At 36.7% G+C, this 13,437-nt stretch overlaps 1 protein-coding gene across 4 annotated transcripts in view; it reads right to left on the bottom strand.

The window, feature by feature from the left end:
* LAMA2 (laminin, alpha 2) overlaps positions 1 to 13,437 on the bottom strand; it is a 476,871-nt gene that overhangs the window by 265,626 nt on the left and 197,808 nt on the right. For all 4 annotated transcript variants that reach the window (XM_014533789.1, XM_005858976.2, XM_014533790.1 and 1 more), the window contains exons 11-12: positions 8,400 to 8,540; positions 5,851 to 6,021 (exon numbers count right to left, since the gene is read on the bottom strand). In XM_014533789.1, the coding sequence (XP_014389275.1) occupies positions 5,851 to 6,021; positions 8,400 to 8,540 (312 nt within the window). The remainder of the gene's footprint in view (positions 1 to 5,850; positions 6,022 to 8,399; positions 8,541 to 13,437) is intronic.

The following is a 13,437-nucleotide window of genomic DNA, read 5'->3' as shown; positions in this document are numbered from 1 at the left end:
TAGCAATCCAGCATTTAAATCAGATCTGTAAAAGGCATAAGGACTAAAACAGCAAAAATAAATGACTAGGGCCTCCCCTTGCATAAATAATGACTTTCAATCAATTCTAATGAAAATAATGTATTAGCTTGCTAGTCCATGAACAAGGTGTCAAAGGACTGGTCCCCTCTGAGGGCTGTGAGGGACGGGTGTGTGCCAGCTGCTTCCTTGGCTTTAGCTGGCTGTCTTTTCTCTGTGTCTTCAGGCTCTATTCCTCCCATACCTACCTGTGTCCCATTCTTCCCTACCACCTCGTTCTTTTCCCACTATTAACAATTTAAGAACAAACAAACCAAAACCAGCACATAAAGAATGCTCTGGCTACGATAGGTTCCAAATGCATAATACCACCGCCTAAACTACAGTTGGCGATTCTGATCTATTGCAAGGGACAGAGGCCTGAATATTGGGGGTTTGTCTCAACAGGGCTTGGGCTAGTGCATGAGAATCAGCAATACATGGGTTCCCTAAGGCGCACATGGAACATGGCTGTGAACTGTTATTGAAAAGAATATAGAAAAAGACTTCTACGTTAAGATTGTGTGAAACTCTTTTAGGTTGATGCTGGTTTTGCTTTCTTCAGTTTTGAGGTAAGGAGTAGGGGTTATAGAAGAAAGGCTTTTAGATCCTCTTGTTATGGCATAGTCTTCCTTTTTACAATTTCAAAGAAAATTTGATACATAAGCACCTGATAGGCTATTTGAAGCTTGGATGTTTTGTTACTCATTCAATAACTATTGCGTTAAGCCCTCGGCCTAAAGACATGGCCAGTCTGAGGTCCTGTGTTAGGTGGCAATCGGTAGAGAAAGCATTATTATTTAGCATTTTTTATTCTCTTAATTTCTTTTTGTTTCTTTTTGTAGGAACAAATTTCTGTCTGGTATCTTAGCCCCTTAACCAAAAAAGCTTTCTACATTTCTTCTGGTGGAGATGTGCTGATGAAAAAGTATCTCAGTGTTTATTTCTCTAAAGTAAAAACTCCTTGTTTTGCCTTCATTTTTCAAAGATATTTTGGCCTAGTAAAGAATTCTAGACTGATAGTATTTTTCTGTGTGTTGCTGTTTTCTTTATCCCCACTTTAAACATATTTTAAAATATCTCTGTACTCTTTTTGGGCTTGTACCACGTTTGACAAGAATCTTCTTTCTTCTTCAGTACACGCTGTGTCTCTTTTTCTCTGGTGCTTTTAGGGTTTTCTCTTTGTCTCTATCTACCACTGCTTGTTTTCTTTCTTTCTTTGTTTCTTTGATTTTGATGTACCTTGGCTGAGTTTCTTATCTGTTTCAATTTATTAATTTTTTCCTGGTTATGGTTCTTAAGCCCCTGCTTGTTTACATGCCTGGTAATTTTTTATTTGATGCCCAACGTGATGCTTTTTATGTATTTGGGTGCTGGATTTTGTTGTAATTAATTAAGTAGTAACGGGCTTTGCTCTGACATGCAATTCATAACTACGGTCAACAAATGAGTTCTTGGGCATTTTGTTTGTTTTTAATAAGTATATTTTCTCATTTACCCCAAACAAATCATTTAGATTGTTCTAGGCAACAGATCTTTTTCTTGGTTCTACTCCATTACCAAATCATTCTTGATGATTTTTTATGATATCTAATTAATGGAATAGAAATTAATTTAGTTTATTTATTCTATTTACTTTTATGGCCATTTACTTTTATGCCATTGTCTGCAGACATGACACCTTAATTAATCCAAGTCTTAAATTGGCGGAAGTTAAAGGTGGGGGAGAGGCTTTGACTTCTACTTTTGAATAATTTTGAGGAATGTGAAAGAAAGAAGTCATAAGTACAAATTCTGCTGCTAAAAGGAGAGTGGATCATGCTTGTTAGTGAGTTGTTTATTTATTTATTTTTTAAAATATATTTTTATTTATTTCAGAGAGGGTGGGAGAGGGAGAGATGAGAGAGAGATGAAAGATGAGAGAGAGAGAACATTAATGATGAGAGTGAATTATTGACCAGCTGCCTCCTGCATGCCCCCTATTGGGGATAGAGCCCGCTACCCGGGCATGTGCCCTGACCAGGAATCAAACCTCGACGTTCTGGTTCATAGGTCGACACTCAATCACTGAGCCACATTGGCCAGTCCAGTTGTTTATTTTTTTTAAGCCAAGATTGAAATCATTTTCCAGCTTCCACATAAATCCCAACTCAAGAGTCCTTTCTGAGCAACATTACTAAAACCATTTTTGTTGTTGTTAAGTAAGTTGCATCAATCACAAAGTATTTTTAAGCTCCTTTTATGTGATAAGAACTACCTTGTCCTGTAAACCCAAACATCAGTCTCCTTCAAATCCACAGTTTTAATTTGAGATCTGAGAGGTAGAACTGAAAGTCAAGAAAGCACAACAAAGATTACTTTCAGAAGCCAGATGCTCTTTTGTCAGCAGACTCCTAATGTGCATTTTAAGCTAGGCTACAGGTATACTTGGCAACTACATGACATACTTTAAGAGCTTCTTTAAACTGGAAACAGGAAAAGACAACATAATGTTGTAGGAAATAAGTATTGTTTCATAAAGAACAAATCACATAGGATGAATTTCATAATGCTCAGAGACAGCATTTCAAACCTTAATGGCAGACAGGCCACGCCAGATTCTCTGGAAACTTTATAGACCGGCTGAGAATTGCTTTTGGAAGCTGCGCTATTTCAGACCACTAGGGTAACCTTAATTAAGCGATTATTTTAATGATCCAATTGCACTTGGTTTACGAAAGCAGTAAATTATTCCAACTCCGAAGAACCAAACTGTGTCTGAATAGCTAAGCCTGTAGCAAACCAGCAGGACTCTGTCCTCCAGCTCCTTCCATCCCCGCCTAGTTCCACACTTAAACCAATGCCCTAAAACCAAGCACTGACATTTGCCAAGCATTTTGAAAATAAAGTGCTGCCTAGTACAGCCCTGTGGGTACCTGACTTCTTTCGCTTTTATTATCTAGAATGAGGGGAGAAAATTAGCCCTTGATTGTGCCAAGGGTGCTAAAGATTCACTCACATATAAGAAGAAAACACACATTGTTTCAAGATTGCTATTGAGGAATTAACTCATAGGTAAGATCATGTAAAGTTTTTAAAGGAGGAGTATAAAACTATGTTAAGTTTTGCTAGGTCTCATCTATTATCCACGTACACACATATTCACTTATGGATTCCTTATTACCCCAAAGAGAAACAGCAGTCAATAAAAATGTTTCTTAGGACAAAAAATATTCTTTTGGTAAACTGCCTACTGTTCTTGAGTTTTATTACAATCAGGGGGACCTCTGTGCTAGCAAAGTGTATCCCATGTCAGAGAGGTTTTATTATTTGGGGTTAGGTTCCTTAAAAAAGGAAGGATGGCTTGTGGCATCTTCATTACAATAGAATATGCACAGCCCCTTTCTGTTGTAAGTAGCCTTATGACCAAGTGACTGACTTGAAAAATGTTTGAAAACTAGTTATATAAATATTTAGGAAATGCTAATAGCATCTCCTAAATATTTTTCCTACTTAGAAATTAACACTAAAAAGGCGGAGGAGGAATTATGTACCCACAGACTCTTGGTCATGGATGTAAATGAGTTTCAGCATCTAAGCAGATGCACTAGTTCCTTGATAGACTATTTCTGTCAGATTCTGGCAAAGGCTCTGATTCGAACAGCAATTACTGGTAAAGAATTTAGCCTCAACTACTTAGAAAAGTGGCTTTATTGAATTTACAAACAAGTCCCTACAATTTTCCATTTCCTTAGCAAGATATTAAATCAACCAAGCTAAGCATGTCATCATGACTATAATTTACGTGATCTGACATGACAGTTAAGATGTACTGTGGTAATTTGTGAGAGCTTGCAGTATTATTGGTAGTATCAAAAATTTATACGGTTCAGTTATTAAGGCAAATTGTTTCATTCATACTGAGATATCTGACAGGAAACCACTGAGGGCTTCCACATTACATTTAAAAAATGCCTTCCATATTCAAACAATTTGCACACCCTGTTGCCATTATTTTGTTCACTGAATGGAAACTGAAGCACAGGCAAGCACAGCTTTTTGATGTGAAAATGATCTGCGGGGGAACATGAAGTGCTTCATTGTGGGTGGTTATAAGCAACAGTTCAGCCAGGATAAGGAAAGTTATCTTTGGGAACCAACAACTATGAACAGGATGTCCAAATTCTTTGCTCTGATGCTATTTAATATCCTATTTGCTTGCTTTCCTTCTGTCAGTTTGATTTTCAGCCAAGAGAAAGAAAAAGCATATGACCAAAGAAGAAATTATCGAAAATATGGTAAAGAGTATGCTATTATAAGCTACCCTAAAATAAACTTCACTACAGCAAGAAAAATAAGACCTCTGAAACCCATCCAATTTTGACCCAAGGCTCTTTTCTAAACCCCTCAAAGCAGGGAAAAAAAAAACACCTGACAGTTTATTTTTGGCAAATTTAAGCTGTAGGCATTCATATCTCATGTGCTATTCTATTCTTATTGGGAATGTAGGAGGTTCCTAAGTAGAATAGGATAGAATGACTTCTTATTGTAATGGACCTTGTAAATAAATGTTTAATTAGATTTTTATTGCAGCTGTAGAATTTTGTGCAACATATACTGTCTCTTGTAAAATACATATTCACTGAAAACACTTTATTCATTTACACAATTTTCATAATAGCATTTTGAAGCCTGTTAAAAATAAGAAAATTGACCATGGGTTAAAATTTATTCAATCTGTGCAAACCACTAGTTCCCATTCACAAAGGAACATCTGAACTACTATTAAATTTTTCTCTCTCAATACTCACATGCCATGGTGAGAGAACCACTAACTATAAATATATTTTCACTTGTTTAACCAGCGAAGATGCCTTCAAAAGTGACACTATATTCTTATAGGGAAAAACTAAGCTTAAGTAGCATCAATTTGCTAAGAGATTCTTCAGCATGTGATCAGGTTAATTTAACTATCAGATGACAAGGTATTAACTTTCACAGAACAAGCAAGTATTCCCATGTAGAATTACTATACCAAAATTTGTTTGCAACAAATTATTGTGCAAAATAAAATGGTAAAAGCCAAGGCACCTGTCTAGCTAGAGTTAATCCACATCTGGGAAACACACACACACACACACACACACACACACACACACACACACACATACACACAAACAGTGCTGCCCTTCTGAGGCTCCTAGATTTGTTTATCTGTGTATGTTTTTCTTTGTGTGTGAGTGGGCTTTAAAACACACATGTGCTTTCAATCTGGCACTTCTTATAGTGCAGTGTTCTGTCTGAGCTCCGGGAAATGCTGTTTACATAAGCTTCATGGCAAGCATTACATTAGTTATGTAATAAATTTCGTTTCCAATTAACATTCATACCAGATAGAAGAAGGAGCTCTCTTGAATGTCAGTTTTGAAATGAAATAGAAACAGATGAGGAAAACTTCAGTAAGTACCCCACCACAGACAACTCATGAAAAACATCTATTTCAAGTAAATCCAACACGGTTTCTTCCAATGTCTATAATTTTTTTTGGCAGACATATTCTCAAGCCCTCATTAATTTATTTGTTGATTAAAAAATTATATAGCATGTCAGCTATGTGAAGTTGTGAACCGAGAATGCCATGGCCCATGGAACATGGGAAAATGTCAAATTCAAGCTGATTTAGTTGTTTCAGGCAATCTAATACAGTATATGTTTGATATGCTTATCTTTCTTTAAACAAATACTAAATAAAGCCCATTCCTTTATTGATCTGTTAAAGCAAAGTAGCGAGAAGCAAGCAGCATATGGACTTACCTTGTTTCCCAGATACGGAGCTGGGGCGCTCCAGAAGTAGTCCTGGGGCAGGGCGCGGCGGGCCTCGCTGCTGCTGATGCTGATCTGATGAGGTTGCTGCGGGTCCTGCTGGGGAGCCACTCGAACGTGGCCAGAGATGTCAGTCAGATACCAGCCACTCATCTCTTTTATCTTAAACAAAAACACACAACCATCATTACTTCGGTAGAATAAAATCCATCCGCTTCTGTTCTCTTTTATACTCCTGTAAAGTCCATGTATTTAGAAATCAAAAAACAGAAATTATACAAGTTTACCAAAATATGAGAGTTTTCAAAATCACTGAACTTATCATATGTACTCATAGATTCCTATTTTTTTTCTTTATGTTTCTAGGAGTTTGGATGGTACTTATTATATAAAAATCTGTTTTCATCGATTCAATGCTTTTTAAAAAAATCATGATGCCAAATACCCTTCTTAAAAATAGAAATTCATTCAAAATTATACAATGGTTATATTAATATCCAGTAATCTGACTTAGAATTTTATATTTTTTACTCTACTAGTAATTTCCTATTGTTTATGGAATAAATTATTTTAAAAGTGTTGCCTACGCATTTGTGAAGCTGAGGAAGAAATAAAATTTGCAATTGTCTGAAAGATGGTTTTTCATTCAGTATTTCCTCCCTTCCCATTTATTTAAATTTCAACGTTGAGACTTAAAAACATTTTAATCCATCAGCTTAGCCTGTTGCTATGGCCACAGCTCAGAATATTGTACCTACTCCTTCCCAGGGCACCAGAAGGACTACAGGAACCCAGGGCCTAGATCCTTGGCCCAGAAAAGGAAGAAGCCTTAAAGAAGGACTTAGGGAACCCATGATGATTTATTTGCTTTTCCATCTTTATACGCCAGGCAGGGGTGGGCATACAGTTGAAATTGTAATTTAAACTGTCAGGTCAGGATAACACACTGGCTACTGAGTTTTATAGCTACCAGGGGCCCACTAGACCTGTGTGAACAGCTTGGTATTGGGGGTGATAAACAGCAGAATGGTAATGGTTATTGTGGATGAAATATATTTTTTAATTTCTTTATGTAGAAGTCATTTTATTCTGTATCTCCCAGAGCTGTGGAATTGCTGGGACTGCTCTGGTGGAAAGAGAAAGAGAGACCAGGTAAACACTTACTGGCTAGCTAGACAATAAAATATATATTACTTTCTTTTCTTCCCTTTCCAACACCACCCTCCAGAAATTCTATGACAGCTCAGTGAGATTCAGAGGAAGTTCTCCCCAGATGACTCACTGAACTGAACATATCCCTAGACCTGGTTTCTGAAGACTCAGGCTGAGTCTCTCCCAGGCTTCTCTGCTAACTATACAATTTTGATATGTTAATGCAGCTGTTAAGAAGTGTGTGTGAGGGTATTAGAAATAAAAGGAGGAAGTTAGACTAGATTTCCATTAGCTGTTGGTTCTATGTATTCTGCTCCAGAAGCAATGCGTTTGATAAAGTATGTATAGGTCCAATTTTAGACATGAGAGAATAATCAGAATCTGCTCATAATATTTCAGACTTGACTTAAAAGCAATACAGGCAGAGAAAAATATACAATGGTTATATTGAGGATTAGTCAGCTGATTAAAGTTGAAAGGAAGGAAGATAGTTTATTGAAATAGTGATGTTGGTAAAACACAACTCTCATCACGCTTCTGCTAAAATTCTTCATGACTCTCTAAGTATAAGAGCCCACTTCTTTAGCATGCCCAACCCTGGATGACTGGCATAGTTTCTCATTCCCCTCTTGGCTTCTCTTTCTCTAGCCTGTTTCCTGCTATTCTGTACTCAAGAGTGGCTACACAGGCTATTTGAAATCCCTGAAGGCCCCAATTTTCCTTTCATACCTCTTCTATAAGGAGACAAATCACAGAGTGGAAAAAGCAATGGGGAGTATGGTAGGCACTGGAGGAAGGAAGGCAAACATGTTTACATTTATAATAGAGGAAGAAAATTCCAGTGACTACTAAAGAGGCAATAATTTGAAATTTTTAAAAACGACTAAGAATAAAGGTATTGTTCACATTTAGTGACCCCCTTTTAACAATGAAAGGGCCCATGCAGCATCAAATAGTAACTAAAGGTTGGTGGGTAATATGCATTTTATAAAGAAGTAATAAAGCAACATATAACTTAGGTATCAAAAATATTGGTGAATGAATAATATAATTCTTCATATCACAACCGGATGCTTTCTCTGTTGAATCACATTCCCCTGGGACTAGAACAACATTAATTTCATTACTGCTTCACATATTAATCATGGACACTGAAAAGGCTAGTGTTTATTTATTCTGAGAAGTTACCATCTATACACTATTACAAAAAAAAAACTTAAAAGGATTTGATAAAAATATTCAAATAGCATTGAAAGAAAATTACATCACTTCTGTATAACTTTAGGTAGAAGCTCACTGTAAGAAAAAATAATAACTTCATACAAAAAGAACAACAATATCAAGAAGGCCTGTGGAACAGCAAACAGAATTAAAAGGCTGCTACTTACGTTGCCGTAGGTCCAGTAGGAACTTTGACATCTGTTGGAAACCCCTGAACAGAAACACTCATCACATCCTTTTTGATTACTCTCTTGCAAATTGAAGAAGCCAGATTTGCAACGGCTGCAGTCTCCTCCTTCAACATTTTCCTATAAATAGAAAGGTATGTTAGAAACAGAGGTGCCCTTTAAACTTAAGAATTGTCTCTTGCTTTAAGAAAAATATAAGCTGTATATTCTTCATTTTACCGCTCAAAAATCTTTAAAATATAATGATATTTTTAAAAAATCTGCTTGAAAACGCCTTAGTAAATGATATCCTTTCTAATTGCACAGATGGGAAAGAATTTTGGACACTAATCTGCTGTAGTAAAAGTTACAATTTTTATCTTCCTGTATGTCACAAATGTGCAGTAAATACTATGATACATACTGCAATTAGTTAAACTGACTAAAATCCGTTTGGTTCATTATTGTCCATTGTTGAACTACTTTATCTCTTAGAACACATGATATGTGACAAAATTAAAGGCATTGAAATAATACATGGACGTATAACACAACATTGATATTTTACAGGTGATAAAATGCTTTTCACATTATATACTAAAAGTACATACATTTAAGGGACTATAAGAACATGACAGGTAGAGAAATTGGGGCAAACAGTCATAGTATTACCCTGGTGAGACTAAGTAGAAAAGGAGGAAAGTTTTCCCTGCTTAATTTTCACAGTGTTTCCTTTAATGCAATGGTATATAGCCAGTTAATCATATGGTGATATTATGGGGAAAAATAATTCTCATTTGGTGACTGCTCTCCCAAATGGTTTCATTAATCCTAGTCCCAGTATACTGAGAAGTTATCTGTTTATGGGGGGGTCTATACTGTGGACTCAGCCTACGGAAAGCTATGTGATAAAAAACTGGGAAGGGTGCAATTCAATTTAAAGAGTGGTTAAACTTGACTAATAACTTCTAAATGAAGGCTCCTTGCTTTCCAGGAAACAGATTCTTAATATCCCTTATACATGCATTTGCTCCACGTTTTTCCTTTTCCTTGAATTCCCTTATTTCCCTTGAATTACCTCAATTCAGAAACTTTCCTTTTCCTTAGAGAACTTCTCACTCAACTGTTTTCATAGCCCTTTATACACTGCTCTATTATAACCACAGAAAAAGCATAGCTATTTCTTCTCAGATCAGTTTCTCCAGCTATATACCATAATCTGTCCAGAGGTAGAAACCCTATCCTATTTACCTTTGAGTACTAGGAAATGGCAGTGTTCCTGGTAGAATACTGAACATCAGCTTAATAAATTTTTATTAAGTTTAAATTAATCTTTTAGTGGTTGTGTTTTCCATGCATAGTAAAATGTTATGCACATAGTGGATGTTTAATAAAAATATTTGATAATAAACCAAGTTGGGCAGAAGATAGGGATGATAAAGTCTGATAACATAAGACCAAAAATAAAAGAGGCAAGAATAACATGAAAAAAAGAGATAAAGAATAAGCAAATAAAGAGGTTCTCCTTGTATCCGAGAGAATAATTTATTTGAAATTAACTTTTGGACTCTTAATTTCTATGACCCACTTACCACCTCAACCACCTCTACACTGCTGGAGCCTAAACAAAGGGTGTCCCTGGACCTGTTTTGCGTGTCAAACTTTAGCATCCTTTCATTGAAATTCTTGCTAGTTCTTACTTATAAGGTAGATTTCAGATATTTTGAGATAATAGATGTCAGCAAAACTAATCAAACTAATTTCAGACCTGTAAATCTCCAAAGCCCTGAAGTTAAAAGCATCTTCAGAAGAGTACACAGGCAGGAAAGATGAAACATATTTATAATTCTAATTTAGCTTAGCCCGTTGAGGACACAGTACAGCTGTTTTGTACACTGTGTTCTTATGTTTTTGGTCTAATGTACCTTTCATTTACTCTAATTTGAAAGCTTGTAATACCGTCTTTCTGAAATTCAGAACGAGTTCAACAACAAGACATTTTTGGACAGTAGTTACATTTTCCTTAGCCCCATTTTAGCCTGGCAATATGAGCTTGAAAAAATTATGATTAAATAATTGCAACATTCAATTGCATCTAATGGATTGAAGCAACACATTAGGGTAGGAATTCTAGGAACTGTAAAGAATGGTGGGTCAAGGTCCTGTATTTAAAAGCCAACATCTAGAGTTGGGTAAAAAAAAGTACACTCATAATCAACTATAATGCAAGGTGGGCCATGATAAGTGCATCTCAGAAATAAATTAAATTAGGGAAAAACAGAGGAGAAGAGACTAATGCCTGCTAGGAAGGCTCGAGAAGGCTTTATGACAAAACCTTGAAACATGGTTAATGAATTCAATCTGTAGCAGGAGATAGAATGAGAGAGCCATGCTAGCAAAGATATTGGGAACAAGAAATAATGCAAAGATTAGAAGATTCATTCATTATTTATTTTTTTAATAACACATGTATTAAATATTTCCTATGTGCTAGAAACTTCATTTGGCACTTGGGTTCCAGGGTCTCTGACCTCACATAGTGAACTTTAAGGCTACCCTAAGAGATATGGCTTTTTTCCCCTTAGCAACTGGTAAATCATTAAAGATTATCCAGCAGGAGATACATCAACAGAACTATACTTGAGATACTTAAGTTGATGGTAGTAGGTAAAATGTCCATGAAATGTGAGACACTGGAACAAGGAAATCTTTCATTACCACCTGGTGCAGGAAAGGGTTAATGCAGCAGGCTTGAACTGCTCAAACCCTCACAATCCAAACTGAAAGACTGTCCCTTGACCAGGTCCTGGAAGGTAACCTAGAATATCCTGCCTGAAAAGAGTGTCTTTTTATACCTGGGGCCAGGGGTCACAGCAGATATTTTATGCAAACAATGGGACTTATGATGAATGCCTGAGGTCTTGGCCACATTGTATCAGTTTGAGACTGAATAGTTAAGGTCAATCATAAGAGTGCTCCATATCTACATGACTAACCCCCCAAAACAAACAAACAAACAAAAACCTCTGGTCACCAGATTTGGGTGGGTTTCCTTGGTTGGCAACACTTCACATGTGTAACCACACGTTGCGGCTGGGAGAATTAAGCACTCTCTGTACTATTCTCCTAGGAGAGGATAAATGAAGTTTGCACTTGGACTCTTCCCTACACACCATTTGCCTTTGCTGATTTTAATCTGTATCCTTACATTTAATAAAGCAAAAGCATGAATATAACAGTTTTTCAAAGTTCTGTAAGTCTTTCCAGTGAATCACTGAAAATGAGTGTGGTCTTGGGGACCCCCAACAAACCACGGTGAAGATAACAGGACGCCTGCGCCTATACAAACAAGTTAGACAAGTGGTAGTTTTGCTTTGTTTATTATGACAATCTTTGAGCCAAAATATTTTAGACCCTGTTAAAAGTCCTCAAGCTAATCCTATTCTACCTTCCCATACCCCATTCACTGCACCCCTCTTCACACGTAATCATCAACTCATAAGATGTGTATAGACTTCACAACCTCACATACAATTGCAAAGCAGTCAGCTAAAAGTCACAGCATTAAGTCTCTAGATTCCTACTTTTTCAGCCCTGAGTCTGTACCATATTCTTTCTTTAATGAGTGGCAGCTCCTAATCAGATTGAGAGAATCATTCGATTGAAAAGTGCTTGGTCCTTTTTTTCCTCAGGCTCTACCACAGACAAATGTTAAGCCAAAACTAAATAGCAAATATGGTGGATGTGGTACCTACTTACATATCTGTCTTAACGCCCTAGTTCAAGTGCCTTTTGAAGTTGGTAGGGAAGTGAAAATCTGCTTAGCGCATTCAATCTCTGCTTTTGGACATGTCTCAACATTTATAGAATTAATTAGTTATATCAGGTTCTGCTTCCTTTTTCATTTTCCAACCTCCCTGGAGAGAATATATATCGAAATAATTTATTTTAGGATTGTGTTTTCAAAATTTCTTTGGAAAAAAATAGTAGTTTTAAAACAGTGATTACTAGTTAACATTACAGTTTGATAATATATTTTAGATGTTTTAGAGTGACACAATTCAAACACAAAAGCATAGCAGTCAGGATTTTTATTGCACATTTAGAGAAACAAAGGTTTCCCACCTAGTTTGCTAATGACTTTGGCAGCTTGGGTCTCAATTCTTTTTATGGATTCCCAGGTGGATAATTGCTTTTTCAAAACTTCTCTGTGACTCATCAACAACTGTCATCCATGAAACATCCCCAGATTGTGTTCATGATGCACTCTTGGAAAATCCTCTTGATATGAGGATTTAAATTTGCAAGGGTGAACCTTCTGCTTTATGGGTAGGTTCTTTGAGCAATTTTCTTTGGTATCAATGTCAAATTATTAATAAATGTTTTTTTCCATTATTTTTCACAGTCCCTTTATTCTCTATTATTATTCATTCATCAAATCAGAGCTGAGCTGCTAATACAAGGCATTATAGGAGATGCCAGAGAGAATATGAAAATGTCCTCAAGAGGACTGTACAAAAGGAAGTGCAAGTATTGGTAAATAAGGATAATACAAGCAGAAGAAAGTCACTGAGTACATGCTTTATTATCTAACACCAAATTCATCACCACAGTCCCCATTCCTCTCAAGGAAAAATAAAACAAAGGCCATAAAGTTGAAAGAAAAAGATGTATCCCAAGGGTTGCATGATAGGAATAAAATAGGCTGCTGCAGCCTTATTCTCTCCAATTGTAATTTTCCAGATGTAAGAATGCCTACCAGAGGTCATTTGCTAACATCTACTTATATAAAAACCCTGGGTGGTGTTCATCACGATCAGAACCGTGACCAAGCCTAAGGAAGTCAGTCCTGCAGGGGTTGTCTTGGCAACAGCTGTGCCCTCCCCCTAGCTGTTTCCCAGGGCTGTTTCCTGTGAGGGCAGGGTTTGAGGCAGGAACCCGCCCTGGGAGCGTGGAGGCATATCTTTATAAAGTGTGCTGCACCAGCACAGCCAAGGGTGAACCTGAGTGGGGGCAGCTGAAAGGCTTAGAAAAGACA

This window comes from Myotis brandtii, unplaced genomic scaffold (assembly GCF_000412655.1).
Source record: "Myotis brandtii unplaced genomic scaffold, ASM41265v1 scaffold123, whole genome shotgun sequence".
NCBI classification, from domain to species: domain Eukaryota; kingdom Metazoa; phylum Chordata; class Mammalia; order Chiroptera; family Vespertilionidae; genus Myotis; species Myotis brandtii.
Note: the sequence above shows the minus strand (reverse complement) of the source record. Positions and strands in the feature narration are given on the sequence as shown.